Here is a 17,448-nt window from a genome sequence, read left to right as displayed (position 1 = left end):
AAATAAATAAATAAATAAAAGAAAACAAAACATAGGGAATGGTTCCTTCAGATCCAATTCTAAGGAACTTAAGACCAAAGCCCTTGGCATACACCTCGCGCTCCAGAACACCTTAATGAGCTCCTCCTAGAACTATCCGAGACAGATTCTCTCATTAGCACTAATGACACAATTCAATACTGTTACTCTGTGTCTGAAATAGGAGCATCCCAGAAAGATTCCACCTTACTTTTGCTTTGGCAGGATTACCACTTTTTCATGCCAACTAATGCTACCTATTCAAGTTAAAGCTGTGGCCTGTTTTCTCTCTGACATGCACTCAGTGCAGACAATGAACGATGCAGATTCATGGTCTAGAATTTCAGTCTCTGTGGTCTTTCAAAGTGGCCAGCAAACATTTGTTATCTTCATGCTGCTGTCTCCCATGGAGTGCTGAGCAGACTGCTTTGTATTGTTAGAAGATTCTCAGGCTTTGCGGCATTTACAGTGAAATACAAATTGCTGCCTTTCCCCATAAAGGCAGGGCATACTCTCAGGGTACTTTTCAAACTACAGCAAAATCATTTTCCCATGAAAATTCCTCCCCCTGTCACATCACTAAAAGTGTTAACATAAGTAGTCTGCAAGTTAATGCGCTGTTACTTCAATGAGTGGGACAAACAAAGAAAGCTGCAAGCCTCCATGAATTATTACTTTAAGAAAGAAAGCCTTTTTTCTCCAGCACAGACAACTTGCATTTAATGTCACTGACTAGGAAAGTTCGAGATTAGGATATGCAACAACGTGAATATGATTTCAGAGTACTCAGACTGAAGGAAACAGACAAAAACACATAAAAACTCCTAGAAATGTTAGCTCTAGTGCTCATGGAACTACTGACTTCTAAATGAGAACATAATCAATTGTAAAAGTTACCTTCACTTTACTGCCTTTCTCCATAAAATACCTAGTCTGACTATATTTCATCATTAACTACTAACTTTTCATTCAACAAAAATCAGAACTAAGTATTGAAATGCTAATTTCTTTCAATCTCTCCAGTACAGATGTCTGAACTCTTTGCTAATGCATACCAGCTTACTTTACACCAAAAAACCCCCACAACATTCTATGATCAGGTGACTCATCTAGTGGGCGAGAGAAAGACTGTGGATGTAATGTACCTGGTAGAGTCAAAGGCTTTACTGCCTCTTATAGTATTCTCCTGGAGAAGCTGGAAGCCCATGGCTTGTACAGCTGTAATCCTTACTGGGTAAAAAACTGTCTGGATGGCTGGGCCCAGAGAGCAGTGGTGAATGGAGTTAAATGCAGCTGGCAAAGGGTCAATAGTGGTGTTTCTCAGGGTATGAGCATTAGGGCCAGATCTGTGTATTATATCTTTATTGATAATCTGGATGAGGGGATTGAATGCACCCTCAGTAAGCCTGCAGATGATGCCAAGCTGGGTGGAAGTACTGATCTGCCTGGGAGTTAGGAAACCCCTACAGAGGGATCTACATAGGATAGACCAGCAGGCTGAGGCCAACTGTATAATCTTCAACAATACCAACTTCTGGGTCCTATACTTTGGTCACAACAACACCGTGAAATGCTATAAACTTGGGACAGAGTAGCTGACAAGTAGCACAGAAGGAAAAGGATTTGGGGGTATTATTTGACAGATAGCTCAACACGAGCCAGCACTGAGCCTAGGTAGTCAAGAAGGATGATGGCACCCTGGTTTGTATCAGAAACAGTGTAGTCAGCAGGAGCAGGAAGGTGAACATCCCTCAGTACTTGCAACTGGTGAGGCTGCACCCTGAGTACTGTGCTCATTTTTGGACCCCTTTCTACAAGAAAGACATTGAGGCCCAAATAAGGGCAATGAAGCTGAGGAAGGGTCTGGAGCACAAGAACAGCTGAATGAACTGGGACTGTTTAGTCAGGAGAAGAGGAGGCTGGGGCAAGCTGGAGGTTGGCCTCTTCTCAGATAATTAGTGATAAGAGGTAACAGTCTTAAGTTGTGCCAGAGAAGGTTCAGTTTTAGGAAGAATTTCTTATAAGAAAGAGCAGTTAGGCACTGGAACAGGTTACACAGGGAGGTGGTAGAGCCACTGCCTCTGAAGTTCAAGAAATGGGTAGATGTTGCACTGAGCAACATGGTTTAGCGGGCATGGTGGTTGGACTGGATGATCTTAGAATCATTGACAACTACCACTACGATCTGTTTCTGTTATATCAATCAGTACAAAGAAATACTTACACAGCTGTGCATATGATCACTATGAATGTTTTTCCACCTGGTGGGATGATAATTTCTGCAGTTATATCAGCGTCATCTATTGGTTGCTGTACATCTCTTTGCTCTTCTTCTCCATGACACAGATTTCCATCTTTAACCAGGGAAAAGTTTTCTTCTGTCTTCGTTAAATTTATTTCCTGAGGGTTTACACTTTCTGCAGAAAACAGATTATAATAAATTCTATTGTTAGAATTGTTATGGCTAGCATAGACAAGCCTTTTCAAACAAACCTATGGGTCTTCTGTGGACTCTGCACTCACATTTAAAAAATGGTAACATTTGACTGTACCTGAAATGACTCCATTCTTCAGAATGGATGCATTAGTCAATGACTCTGATGTTGCTCCACAGGAACTCACTGCAGCTTTTGCAAAGTTTTCTTGATTTATTGGAGAAGATGACAGATATGCTGCTGGACTGTTCTGGTCTTTTTGAGGAATCCGAAAACTAAATTGCTTGTTTTTAACCCATCCAGCTAATCTGCAGCTGATTAAGGACTGTGGTACACTCCCTTTATTCCTAGAAGTAGTTATGAGATTAATCACATAATTAAACTCACTGTCAGCATTGATAACGGGAAGTTTAATCCCACATAAAATCATAATTGTTCGTGGGGCTAATTCACCATTATTTCATAACCACTATTAGAAAGAAATTGCTCTGCTTCTTCTAATTCACAAGGACTAGAATTCTGCTAGATGTTAGTACTTCTAGGTCATATCAAGTACCATATGAAATACAGCAGAAGAATCAGCAATATGCATACAGAAATACTGTCTATAAACTGTAAGTGACAGCAAACCCTTCTCCCCAATCATAGGGAAATGAACTTTAGGGAAAAAAAAAGACATCACAACAAACAGAACATTCAGTTTTGACTCTATTTGAGCATCCATACCCAATAAATTAGGATTTAAAAGAGACTTATGATTGGAAAGTCTCAGAGCACTTTCTGAAAATTGCAGGCTCTTCAAGAAGACTATCCTAATGTCATTAAATCTAACAAGAAAAACTTCTCCAAAATCCCTGTAGTCATGGGTTATTTGAAGACCATGAACAACAACACTTAACAATGAGAGACTTCTGTACGAAATACAGGTTTACAGACTACAGAGTAGTGGAATGGAAAGAAGATTAGAACAAGGAGAAGGGCTTACTCTATCCAAATGATCATGCTTCTAGATTCCCCCTGCTTCATAGTTCCAAAATCAGTTATTTTTGATACTTCCAGCCCTCCTTTGTTTCTCATTAAGTTTTCATAAGGTTCATCTGTATCATGTCCATTTGACTGAGACTGTCTGAAAGAAGATTGAATTTTATAATAGTAGCCTTGAAACAAATAGACTTCAAAAGTATTTTTTAACTCAGCACACTCAGGAAGTATCTTGGATTAAGAACTATCATACCAAAGAACAGTGACAATGTTTATGCAGAAGCAGGTGAGAGAATTGACCTCCTCAGCTACTTACACTTCCTGAACCCTTAGGTTACCTTTATTAGTTTAAGCAAAAAATAAAAATAAAAACAACAAGCCTTTCATCAACTCCACTATAAACCACAGTAAAAATGTGAATACGAAATTAAAATGATTAAGAAGCTCTTTCTTGAAGAGCTGAACCAAATGGTGACTGGAGCTACTGTGGAACTCCTTGGGAGCTGAACCAGGAAACATCAGAGACCAGGTCCTTAGCAACAGTCCTACTCAGCACTGGAGTTTGAAAGGGAAAATGAACAGACTGTTTAAAGGTTTTTGAATATGTAAATGCTTGAGGTACATCTTCTGCCTACTGCAACAATCTGAAAGAAGTACACTAAAGAAAAAAAGTTTAAAAAAAGCTGGGAACCAAAAAGCAACCTTAAACACTACTGTTACACTATTGTTGAAGAAAGCCTACAAGGCCAAAGTCACAGACTTCCTGTAGCTCTCAGTGATCTGATTGGCTACTTGTAGAAGACATCTTAAAAACTGTTTCTACTCCATAACTAGAAAGACTATTCAGTTAGTTAAAAAGGCATTTCAAAAGAGTTTAATAATGTCTCCAATGTTTGTATTCTCTAAGTACTCCTTAGTTACCTAATGCAGCAAAGTAGAAAATTAACACAGCTGTTCTTCATTAGCTACATCAGAGCTGACCCTCAAAGCCCACTCCTGTACCTGTGTCACGGCAACCCTCACTTTAAGTACAAGCTGGGGGATGTAAGGATGAAGCACAGCCCTGCTGAAGATGTGAAGTGTACTGGTGGACAGTAAGCTGGATATGAGCTAGCAATATGTCCTCACAGCCTACCATATCCCTGGCTGCATCAAATGATTCGCTGCCAGCAGCTCAAGAGGTGATCCTGCCCCTCTACTCTGCGCTGGTGTAGACCTCAACTGGAGTACTGCATCCAGATGCGGAGATCTCAGCACAGGAGAGACCTGGGCCTGTTGGAGTATGTCTAGAGGAGAGCCACAAAAATGGTGCAAGGGATGAAACATCTCCCTTGTGAGGACAGGCTGAGAGGGCTGAGGATCTTCAGCCTGGAGAAGAGAATGCTCCAGGGAGATCTAAAAGCAGCCTTTCAGTATCTAACGAGGGGTCTCTATGAAAGAAGGGCACAGATTCTTTAGCAGGGTCCTTTGTGACAGGACAAGGGGAAATAGTTTCAAAACCAAAGATTTAAACTGCGCGTATGGAAATTTGGATTTATTTATTTTTACAATAAAAGTAGTAAAGCACTGGAACAAGTTGCCCAGGGAGGTGGTGAATATCTCATCCCTGGAAACATTCAAGGACAGACTGGACGGGGATCTGAGCTGCAAGATGCCCCTGTTCATTGCAGGCGAGTTGAACTACATGATCTTCAAAGGTCTCTTCATACACAAAAGATTCTATGATCTTCTGTAGAGACAGAACAAAGTAAATTATCCCACAGACAATATTTTTGAGGCCTACAGAGATCTGCTGTGCTCTCCTCTGGACTATCTGATTGGTTCACTGCTTATCTCCTGACAACAGAATCAGCCCACCAAGAATCGCTTGCACCAAGAATGCTAGCTTGAATTTGTGAGCCCAGCTCCAGATCTCTCCTGCAGAACTGCTATTAACTAGCTACTTTATATTCTGCACTTGTGTAGTGGACTACTTCACAAAATTTTGCTTCTTCCCATATTAAACTGTATTTTATTTCATACCAGCTTTATTAAGGCTTCTAACAGTGTAATCCTCAGTAGAAGAGAAATGCAGACTACAGAAGATGAAATAAAAGCATGAGCTTGGCATTTGTTAATCTGAGTAAAATTCAATCCTTGCCCAGCTATATCTCTGAGCTCAACCTGTCTTACTTCTTCAGTAGGTGCAGATCCTCCACCTTCTGGAAAGAAAGGAGAAAAAGCCAAGGCTAAAACATATCACTCTCATCTTCCCAACAGACACAAGAAAAATTAAACTGCAATTTATCTCTACTTGCTAGCAAGCGGAAGGAGAACAAAAGAATAAACGTTACCCATTCTGGTCGACTGGAGTCAAGCAGAGAGCTCTCCAAACATAAAATGACTGACTGCTCTCCACCACAACCACATTCACTAGATCATTTGTACGTGGTGAATAGCCATAAGGAAGTCTCAGTGAATCCAAAGTGAAAAATATACTCTCATCTACTGTACCAGTTCTTCCACACATGCTGGAAATGTGGACCTGCAATAAATAGTTTGTTATTCAGGGTAATTTGGCATTATTTGCTTAAGCTAAGAGGCATAGAACCAATGCTTAGTTTTCTCTGCCCCAGTCATACTAGTTTTAACAGTACAGAATAATCAGAGATCCAGAATGCATGAAAGACAAATATACAACTCTAACCTTGAATCATTATTTGTCTTTAGCTCTTAGGAAACAGAAGCACTTAGTTAAGTATTAGGTCCCATGTGAGAATGCTATGTGTGCATTTGACAGAACTGCACGACCTGTCTTGCAGCTTAGCAACTCACCTAATTTATACTTCAGTATTAGCAATCCAAACAGAAGGAAATTTCTTTTCCCACAGTCAACAAACAAGTATTATTCTATATAGAAATTTAAGTAAAATACAATAATCCGTAAAATCAATGTAAGTTTTCCTAGAAGGCACAAATATTTTCAAGAAAATAAAGAAGGGACCATTACTATTTTAAAAACAAAACAGTCGGACAATTTAAACACTAAAAGAAGTAACGATTGTGGAATTTATTAAGAGTCTGAAAATCCATGCATCCTTATTACAATCAGTGTAACTAGACCAACAGTATGCACCCAAATTCAGAATCGGTAGCCAGTACATAAGTTAATCACCTGCACTAACTAGAATGTGTACAAAGCTTAGTTATAAATAAGCTATAATCATTATAATCACTTGTGGAGTTGATATTTTTTAATATACTGTGTTACATACGATCTACCAATACTTGCAACTCTAGAAGCACCAACAAAACCCACCACTTCACACCAGATTCCTCTTGTCAAAACAAATTTACAGTAAATTTACCTTGTCCACACGCTTGTATCTCAAAGGCTTCACAGCAACTGCTTTACTGTTCCATGTTCCTGGATTAATGAAATACTTTGCTTGCACACAGTCACCCACACAAGGTATAAAACCTACATAAAATAGAACATTTCTCAAGTTCAATTGCTATCTATCACATTATCCCCATACAGAACTTGTTTAAATTAAATAACATGACCAGCCAAAGCAATGAGTTATTCAGTGAGTGTGAGCTTTTCTTTTCAGCTCTTCCCGTCTCCAGTAGCTTCTGACAAACTCTTAATTGATGCCAGTGGACAGTACACTTGTGTACACCACAACTGCTTGTAAATTATGCTCTATGAAAATGAACAGGTAGCTTCCTTTGTGCAAATGCCTTTTCTTTGTTTCACTACACACACTTCCACTCAGAATTTCTCTGGGATGTGGACTGTGTGCTTACCAGATTAGCAGAAATTAAGAAAGAAAAACAAGAAAGCTCCTACATACCTTCGCAGACATCTTCCATTGTGAAAGGAGTATTATGACTTATATAGCCACCGTCCTTAGAGAGAGAGGTGATATTACCAACTAATATTTTCATATGTACTTCAGTAGCATTACAAGCAGTACTGTAGTCTCCCCATGTATTCTGGACTGCATCTACCTGTTTTTATCATAAAAAAAAGAAACACACCAAAACACAACAGAAACATTCTCAGAGCTGACACTGACAAACATGTATATTTAAAATGGTTCTTATTATAAATCTCAGAATTCCAGCTGCTGCTGGAAGTCAATCTCCTTACCAGATCATTATGTACTCATAGTAGTTGTTCATTTTTGTATATATGTTTTAAAAAAAAAAGTACTAAACAGCAAGTACCTTCCCCTTTAAGAGTCTGTTGTATTATGCTTCAGTAGTTGTCAGTGCTATAATTACAGACTGATCTGCAAAGTCTTTTTGATGTTTCTCTTGTTTAAGTCTACTGGGAGTTTTCTTAACATTATATTGACAACAAAATCTGTATCTTCAGACCTCCTGAACTAGAACATCAAGCAAGAAATATAAATGTTTTCAAAATGCTGCTTATAAATGCACTTTACTCTGTCTCTCAATCATTTTTATCACTGAAAATAGAAAAATCCAAACATCCGCTTCTTAAGTGCTCTCCCTATTACCGCCTCATATGTAAGTTTATTTACTTAAGCAGGCCTTTGTAGAGCACAGACCATGAACTATCAATGTATACAACCCCTTTTTTCCCCTAGCTGCACTGGGGCAAGGATAACAGCATCTCTGGTCACACTTACTCCAGAAGCACACTAACAATTCTTAGAAAGTTCTCTTTCTTGCTACTGAAGTGCTAGTACCATGAGGGCTTCAGGAGTTCCTGCTCTACAGTTCAAACACTCGTTCTTCAGAGTTTCTTTGCTCTCTGCAAGGACTGGTAGAACCATTAACAACATCAATACCACTGGATAGAAGCACTCACTAATGTTCAGCAAGAACTGCTGACTCAGATGCTATGTAGAGAAACTACACTGCACAAGAAAGGAGATCTCAAATTCTTTTATGAGGCTAATGAGCATCAGGATGGAGGAAAGTATAAAGAAAACATGCAAGGCATGTCTGCAGTGATTAAACAAACTCAATGAAATGCCTAGAGACAATCTTTTCAATGAATAATATACATACAGTGCAAGCGTACAAGCCAGAGCATTAACTTAACACAGTCAATAATATTTTATTCTTTTTAAGCCAGCATTCCATAAAAACTTAATTCAGAAAGCAAATGTTCATAAATTCAAAAGCAAAATAAAGAAGCTGAGCAGAAAACTAGATAAATGCAAGCAACTAAAATAATAAAAATAACTGAATGGAAAAGGGAACAAAAATAGCTGCAGCGTTTTCATTTCTACAGGAAGATTAGAAACTCAGAAAGTATTTTCTTAATGCATAATGTAAAAAAAAAGTCACCAGAGACAAAAGAATCCATAACGTGCTGTCTTTCCTTTACAGACCAGCAATTATGCACAGATGGAAAACACAGCCCTACACCCACGCTTCTCCCAAACACTACAAATAATTTTACACTGGTTAAATACTAATATTATATTTTCACAGGACATTTTTTTGAGGCACAATTTTCACCGAGAACATTACAAAGCAAGAATAAGTAGTTTTAATATTAATTGATTATTCTTGATCATACAGACCTTGATGCAGATACTGACATATCATCTCAAAACAACAAGGCACGTAAGCTCCCTGAACCACCCTTTGAGTTGGCTCTTCTTACAATGGAGCCTTGCTTAGAAAAGGAATTGACAAAGAACTCTAAGAGAATATATAGTGTCCATATAAGATTTACACAGTGAGTCTGCAGGAAGACTTGTCCTTGGCCAGAAGTACATACCTCCTGTGATATCATGCGTGATAACTGCGGAGCTAACAGTATAACTGATCATATCTCAGTACACTCCATTACAGCAGCTGTTACACTGTTTACTGTAAACAACACCATATTGTTTGCACAAGTGAGATGCAGTCACAAAGCTGTTCCAGTCTGGAATAATTACAAGTCTAAATCAGTTCATTCCCAAAAGCTTACAAAATGAACTATGATATAAAAAGCCAGTACATCAAGGGAAACAATTATCCCCACTGATTCATTATTTGTAAGACAATATATGTATATACAATACTGCATGCATTGTGTCAGTTCATTACAGTCAGTGATTACATTTTCAGAAAGTTATTTGTTTTCTCCTGCCTGAGGGATTAAAGAATCTTATTTCCCTGTGCTCAGAAGAAGCTGTGATTGAATTGCTAATGACTGCTTCAATCAATGCTCTCAATACATCTCAACTTTGTGCTGCTACATAGAAAGTGATCCACAGTTTAAATCAAGAGTATAGAACAAATTTGTTTTTATTCAAGTATTTAGAACATGTCTTTGCAGATGGGACAACAGTGCTCTTCTACTGCAACCCTACAGGCTTGGGGAAGAGTGGCTGGAAAGCTGCCTGATGGAAAGGGAACCTTGGTGTTCTGATGGACAGTTGGCTGAACATGAGCCAGCAGTGTGCCCAGGTGGCCAAGGCGGCCAATGGCATCCTGGCCTATATGAGGAATGGTGTGGTGAGCAGGACTAGGGAAGTCATCCTGCCCCTGTGCTCGGCATTGGTGAGGCCTCACCTCAAGTACTGTGTTCAGTTTTGGGCACCTCAGTACAGAAAGGACACTCAATTGCTGGAGCAGGTCCAAAGAAGGGCAACAAGGCTGGTGAAGGGCTTGGAAAATATGCCCTATGAGGAGAGACTGAAGGAATTGGGGATGCTCAGTCTGGGGAAAAGGAGGCAGAGGGGAGACCGTATTGCTCTCTTCCAATATCTGAAAGGTGCTTAGAGCGAGAGTGGGATTGGTCTCTTCTCACTGGTGACAGGATGTGGGGAAATGGCCTTAAGTTCCTCCAGGGTAAGTTTACGTAGATATCAGGAAACAATTCTTTACAGAAAGGGTTGTTAAGCCCTGGAATAGGATCCCCAGGGAGGTGGTTGAGTCACCATCCCCGGATGTGTTTAAAAACCGTTTGGATGTGGTGCTCGGGGACATGACTTAGCAGAGGGTTGTTAGAGTTAGGGTGGTATGGTTAGGTTGTGGTTGGACTTGATGATCTTTAAGGTCTTTTCCAACCTGAGCGATTCTGTGATTCTAACCAAAGACGAAAACCCATGACTTCTAATGTAGAAAACATTATGATTACTCTTGTTTAAAAGTAATCCCAGATGCGTTTCTTTCTCTAATCTGAAAAGAACAGTTACATCATTTTCCTTTATTTGCAAGAACTTACAGACTACTGCATCCTTTGAAGACAGGCTTTGTCTCCTTGCTTATTGGATTCTACTACAAATAAAATAAGAGCAAGACTTCTCTTTCACTAGATTACCTTCCATGTTTCGTTTTAGCCATATAGTCTGACTCTCTCCCTACTGCTTTTCTTTCCTTAATCTCATTCAAACAATGAAACTGCACTGTCTTCAAAATGAAGTGGTTTCACTGAAGAAAAGCTCCCCCAGAATTCTGATCATTTTACTGCTTGGAGTTATCCGATATATTTCTAAGAGGAAAAAAAGATTTCATTCACTTCAGAAACATGAACAATTACTGAAGTATATCCCGGATAAAAGGAGGGAAAAAAAACAGAGAAAAATGGAAGTTTGCAACCTTTGAAGTCTTCCTGAAATCAAGTATTAAAAAGATGTCTTAAATCCAGATAAAAAAATAAAAATAAAAAAATAAAAAAAATCATCACCAGAATCCAAACTCATTCTTATGAACTACCGACAACTCAGAAATAGTTTGAGCTCATCAGTCAGTAGCAAAGTAGTTACAGAGTTTCAAGCTTATCGTATTTCAGATACCTGGAAAGTTAAAATAAATGGATCAAATCCTCGATTTTTAAGAGAGGGTGTCTAATCTTACTTTGGTTTGTTACCAACCAAATTGCTGCACGTGTCAAGATAGTATTAACTTGCTTCCATCATGCGGCTGGTTATTGGTGGATACTGCTGGCAACTGACAAAAATGTCTCAAACAAGAAACAAAATCAGGATGAAAAAACAAATCAGAATACGTATGGCATAAAAGGCAGAAGGCTTCAGAAATCCCAAATCAATTCAAGTTTTTTACCTCCTTTCCCTAGTTTACAGGAGCATTATCTGTTGATTTAGTTTAGTAAAGGTAAGTGAATTGCAATTATTAAGTTTTTAAATCTGGTAACTGGCTATTAAACTCACATTTCATAACTTTTGTTAATAACTTACCACTTCCTCCTAACTGAAACGCAATGCCTGAAGTCACTGTGATGATTGTGTTCTTTATAACAGCACGACCTCTTAAGTTCTTTAACTACAAAATATCAATTTAAAGACAACTACATTAACTTTGAAATCACAATCATATTGAGATTGGCTCTGCATAGGCAGCTTGTATCCAGCTGGACTCACTCATTTTAGCTTGGACTGCTGTTCAGATGAGTTTGGTAGATGAAATACAATAGTTCACTGCTGTACTTAAAGTGAAATGCAGCTAAGGCGAGTAGATACAAGCCAAAAAGATGGGTGCTGTACCCCCAGCTACCAACTGCTCCTCCTTGTCAGCCTTTCAAGCACCAGTCATGTTAACATACGAAAGGCCACTCGACACAGCTTCTTTGTGTGAGAGAGCTCAATTTTCACAGGCAGCTCAGAGTTAAGCCTATATGATTAAAGAATTACAGTAGATTAAAGTTGGAAGGAATGGATAATCAAGCCTTAAGTGAGTTTACAGATGAAGTGTCAAGAAAAATGATAAAAATAACTCTGAAGTTTAGAAAAAGTCAATAAGCAAATTTGTGTAGTTAATTGAGTGTAGTTAAATACTGACACAATTACTTCAACATTTGTATTTACTGCATGCAGACCGATTGTCAGAGAATGAGAACAAAAGGGTAATATTCTAAAGGAAATTGAATAAAATAAAGACAAGTCCAAACTCACGCACCAGTAGGTGAAGGGCTGGCAGATTTGTACTGTTGAGGAGACTAAATACATAGGGACTTCTAAAGTCTTAAATAACTTACAGAGAGAGCGAGACTCTGAGAGACTACTGTTTATATTCATCTCTTACCTTGATAGCCCTCAAGCCATTCGATATTTTGTCCTCTTCAACAGTAGCAATAACTTCCTGTCCTACAGCCAGCGGCATATTGTTTACAACAGCATGCTCTGTGAAGACTATCAGGTCATTTATCATTCCATAATCATTGCAAAATCTTGTCACCACTCCTCGAACAGTTTTTAGTTCTTTGTCACCTGCATTCACAGGAAAAGGTTTGAGATAAAATCACTTGTTCACAGAACCATTCAGCAAGTAATGAATGAATGCTACCAAGAGCACTATCATTTTAATTAAAAAAAAAAGAAAAAAGAAAAAAGAAAAACATTCCCTTGTCCAACTTAAATGTGAAATTGTTTAGTTTGCAACTGTTGATACTTTTAAAACTTGAAGCCTTACAGTGAGTTATGGTTTCAATTAATGAAAAATGCTAGTTAAGCAAAAATAATGTTTATCTTGAAACTGTATGAAAGAAATGTATTATGAAAAGCTTGAGATTAAAACAACAGCAACAATGACAACAAAAAGGAAATTGCAAGCTAAACAACTTTTCTCAAGAGCTCTAGTCCAACAACAGTTTTCAATATTCTCCGTACTAAAAGAAACAGTTCTCAACCTTGTTTGCATAGAGAATCTAACACATCTGAGATCTCTATACTGCAGGAGGAGGTAAAGTGAATAAGCACGATGTTATATAAATCAATTATTCACGGCTGTTTATATTATAGTTAATATGCCTATGAATTGACTGTTTGTCTGGAAATCCATAGTTTCAGATCTTTTGAATTAGATGTAGTATATACCTACTAATTACAGAAACTTCTACACAACAGCACTGCACAGCTCTTTAAGGCTTAAACTAACACAACTCAGCCCACTTTTCATTTCCAATGTATTATTATCTACGCTAACAACCAAGATTGTTAACAGAGTAGTGTATTTTGCTTTCAGTATTCATACATACACAAAAAGTACTTCTTATTAGTTTCAGTAAACTGTCATTTTTAAGACCCCTTTACATTTATCATAGTTGGTGTTTATCTTATAGCTGACACAGAGCCTCTACTGAAGCCATCTGGAGCACTCCGCCATGCTAAGCCTCCCTACGTACTTGGTCCAACCTCAAGCACTTAGTACAGACATTGCATTACCACGTGTAGAAAAAAACCAACACACTTCTACAGTAAAAAGTAAAAAAAATACACATATGTTTTTCAAATCTAAAGACAACATTCTGTTTAAAAGCTGTAATGTTGTAAATAGCACCTGTGAGGCTCCACGTGCAAGAGACTCAGCTCACAGAGGCAGTGGCTTTGAAACAAACATTCCAGTGGGAGCTCATGTAAAAACCCTCAGAACATGTTGATAGTACACTTGAGAACACGCAGCAGGACGAGCACGTGATGGACTGCACTTCTACAGTTATGCAATGCAATGTACAGCACTTACATCCCAAACTAAGTTTAAGCTACCTGAGTAAGAAGGAAAACTTTTAAAACATCTTTTCGTTGTTTGTCCTAGATTTAGTCTTCTCATGTGACTAATTGTGGAGCTGCCCCTCTCTTGTGCACAGCACCTCTGTGTAACTCCACTGAAAGCTGAAGACACCCACCGCCCACCATCACAACAGGCCTTCACACCCTGCCCTATATGATAGAATCATAGAATGGCCTGGGCTGAAGAGAACCACAATGATCATCTGGTTTCAACCCCCTGCTATGTGCAGGGTCGCCAACCACCAGACCAGGCTGCCCAGAGCCACATCCAGCCTGGCCTTGAATGCCTCCAGGGATGGGGCATCCACAACCTCCTTGGGCAACCTGTTCCAGTGTGTCACCACCCTCTGTGTGAAAAACTTCCTCCTAATATCTAACCTAAACCTCTCCTGCCTCAGTTTAAAACCATTCCTCTCAGTACTCTCACCACAGTCCAATGTGCTCGGGATATTCGGTGTGAAACAGCTGCCAGGCACAGCACTGCACGGCTCGGAGACTAAAAGCCAACCCTTTCCCCGTTCTTTCCTTCCTGAAGCAGGCCGCTCCCAGCCCAGCCCCTTCACCTGGGACAAGACCACTGCGGCCCTCACCACCAGCCTGGTGCGAGCTCCACACACAGCTGCACAGTCGAACTGGAACTTCTACCTGAGCTTGTCCACCTCGCACCTCCTCCTTCCTCGCCATCCGCAGATCTCCAGAAGTAGGAGAACACCCTGGAGAAAAGGCCGAGCATCGCGCAGAGCTTCGCCACCCCAAACACAGCGCTCGCTCACACAGCACTGCGGCCGCCCCGCCGCGCCGCCGGCCAATCACGGTGCTGGCTCGGCGTCACGTGACGGGCCATTCGCCCGCGGGCGCCTGCTGTGCCTTCCCGCCGCGGGCGCGTGGTGGGGGCGGGCTCGGGATGGTGAGTGCTGTCTGTGCTCGTGTTATGCCTTCGGGTGCTAAGCGGGTGCTAAGCGCAGCCCGCTGATGTGGTGAAGCCGAGTACGTGGGAGAGTGCATGCATGCAAGCGATTATATGATGACTCTATGATTCTATGAATCACGTTGTTGAGTTACTGTAATAACGATAGAAGTGTGTTTCAAAGCAAATAGAAAGAGCTCTAGAATGTTATAAATTTGGTAAACAGCAAAACCAAAGAATTTGGTCTCCTTCCTTCTTACACCCCCCTTTAGATGCCGAAAGGCAGCTCTCAGGTCTCCTTGGAACCTTCTCCAGGCTGAACAGCCCCAGCTCTCAGCCTGTCCTCACAGAGGGGCATTCCATCCCTCAGATCATTTCTGTGTCCCTCCTCTGGACGCACTCCAACAGATCTGTCTGTCCTGTACTGAGGACTCCGCATCTGGACGCAGTACTCCAGGTGAGGCCTCACGAGCACAGAGCAGAAGGGCAGGTTCACCCTGGTGACCGCACTCTTATTGATGCAGCCCAGGATACCGCTGGCTTTCTGGGCTGCAGCGGACATTGCCGGTCTGTTTACCAGTTCTTCTCTCGCAGTGCGCTTGAGGTATTTAGTGTAAGCTCCTTTAAATGTCACTTAACAGAGGGCATTTCGCAAGTAAGTTTCTGAGTTGGTGAGTTCAGTGTCCTGGTAGCATCATTGGTAGCAGCAGCATGAGGCCAGGGCGGGAGGGTCCAGGAGGTTTGGCAGTGCAGCCTGTGCCTCTATGGGAAACTGCTGTACGGCTGTTTGTTATGGGAAGGTGGTGTGGTCTGTGAGCGGATTCCGGGGCTAGGGTAGCAGTTGTCTTCGGCAACCTTTTGTACTTGTACAGTTAGCTCAGCTCTGTTTAGGCAGGGAAGGGCTAGGAATGCACTGCAGACTATGTGACGCTTTTTATAGAGTTCTGCACAGTTCCTAGACCAAGGGAATCCTGGCTGCCAGTAATTGCGCATGGGTTCCCAAGTCTTGCTCTGGTGTAACTGGGGGGATGTGATGCTTACTGGGAGGAGGGACCTCCCAGTGAATATGAGTGCCTACAGTCACTGATCTCTTTAGAAGGAGATAAATTCCTGTCTGAAGATCCTACTCCTGACATTATTTATGAAAGCCTTCACAGATTGTTTGTGCTGCTCAACAATCTTACTGCAAGGTCGAAAAGGCAAGTATTTAATCTGGATGTCCTTTAAAATGTGAATGTGCTATGTTTGTTCATTACATCCATATATTTAGAAATACTTAATATTTCAGTAGCATGAAGCAGATAGTATATATATTGATCAGACTGGTTTGAACTCCTCAGATCATGATTAACGTGAAAAACAGTAAATGCAAATAAAAATGCGTTGTAATGGGGGAACAGTTTTGAAGCAACTGGGCCTGTACTTTGTTCTGTACATGCCCCATTACATAAGCTGGGAAACCAAACACTTTGAGGAATTGGTTCCACAGAAACAAAGTACTTCAAAGAGCTGATTTTTAGAGCTGAAAATACCAAAGTAATACAGATACTAACATTGGCAAATGACCTAGCACCTGCTACAGCTGCTTTGGGAATCTGAACCCTTTCAGTTATCATTAGTAGCTGTTAAAGTAAGTTGTTCTTCATAGCCTTTTACAATTTGATTCGATTGTCATCTCTTGATATCATTTGACCTATCTTAGAATAAAAATACGTAATTTGTAAACCTTTTTGAGAAGTCTGTAATGTCCTGCTGGAATTGTTACACTTTCTGCAGTCTTTGTGCAGGTTTCCTGTGCACCTTTTAAAATTAGTAGGAATCTCTTCGTACAACACCTTTGTACAGCACTTAGGGTTGTAGGATCATTTGGGCTCTGACTACCAGATTGTGCCTTGTGCCTTTTGTGTATACACAAAAAGGACCCAGGATTTTGTACAGGATCTGAAACACAAAATTAAGGGAACTAAAATAAAGGACCAAAAAAATTCTGAGTAGAAGCTGAAATCGGAAGTTCTAGTGTTTTTTGTTGACACAGATGAAAAATCTAGAGAGTATCATACAGTAAAACTCTGTGCAAAAAGTAAAGCAACAAATACAAAGAAGTGCTCAGGAAAGGGTGAAGAAGGAATCGCAGCATAACCAGAGGAAATGCTGTAGTGCCCTGCTTGAGAGAGATGGCCTTCAGGTTCCATTCTGGCTAGAATACTCGGAATTTTCAGTAAAGATTCCTAGAGTTGTTGGGTGTTGCTCTGTTCGGTGACATAGGAGTTTCTAAATTCATTTTTACTCAAAGGGATTAAATCAAATAAATATCTGGATAGTTCACCAGTTTTTTCTTTTTAATTAAAAAAAATCTCCCTTTATTGACTTAAATGGCCAAAAGGGAAAAAAACATGATCCTATTTTATATCTCTACTAATTTGTGTTAAACTCTTGCTCCTAGTACCTAGCAGTCTTTGAAAAGAATGTGAAGTCAGCATTATCCATTTTCCATTAAAACATAGCCTTTGAAAGAGTGCAAAGAGTGGAAATACTTGCATAGCGTGTCCTCTGAGCAGAAAGCCTTAATTACTCACGACAGTTTTGCTAGGCTACAGGATTTTTTTCCCCTCTTTTCTAACAC

General features: G+C 40.1%; 1 protein-coding gene across 1 annotated transcript in view; it reads right to left on the bottom strand.

The window, feature by feature from the left end:
- Positions 1 to 14,602, bottom strand: part of MOV10L1 (Mov10 like RNA helicase 1) — a 34,248-nt gene extending 19,646 nt beyond the window's left edge. Inside the window, exons 1-8 of the mRNA XM_085216883.1 lie at positions 14,482 to 14,602; positions 12,435 to 12,649; positions 7,271 to 7,427; positions 6,782 to 6,894; positions 5,768 to 5,958; positions 3,439 to 3,579; positions 2,571 to 2,800; positions 2,243 to 2,435 (exon numbers count right to left, since the gene is read on the bottom strand). Of these exons, the coding sequence (XP_085073009.1) occupies positions 2,243 to 2,435; positions 2,571 to 2,800; positions 3,439 to 3,579; positions 5,768 to 5,958; positions 6,782 to 6,894; positions 7,271 to 7,427; positions 12,435 to 12,649; positions 14,482 to 14,602 (1,361 nt within the window). The remainder of the gene's footprint in view (positions 1 to 2,242; positions 2,436 to 2,570; positions 2,801 to 3,438; positions 3,580 to 5,767; positions 5,959 to 6,781; positions 6,895 to 7,270; positions 7,428 to 12,434; positions 12,650 to 14,481) is intronic.
- Between the last annotated feature and the right edge of the window lie 2,846 nt (positions 14,603 to 17,448).

The sequence above is a fragment of the Meleagris gallopavo genome, chromosome 1, assembly GCF_905368555.1.
Source record: "Meleagris gallopavo chromosome 1, MGAL_WU_HG_1.1, whole genome shotgun sequence".
Lineage (NCBI taxonomy): Eukaryota > Metazoa > Chordata > Aves > Galliformes > Phasianidae > Meleagris > Meleagris gallopavo.
This window is presented reverse-complemented; position numbering and strand designations above follow the sequence as displayed.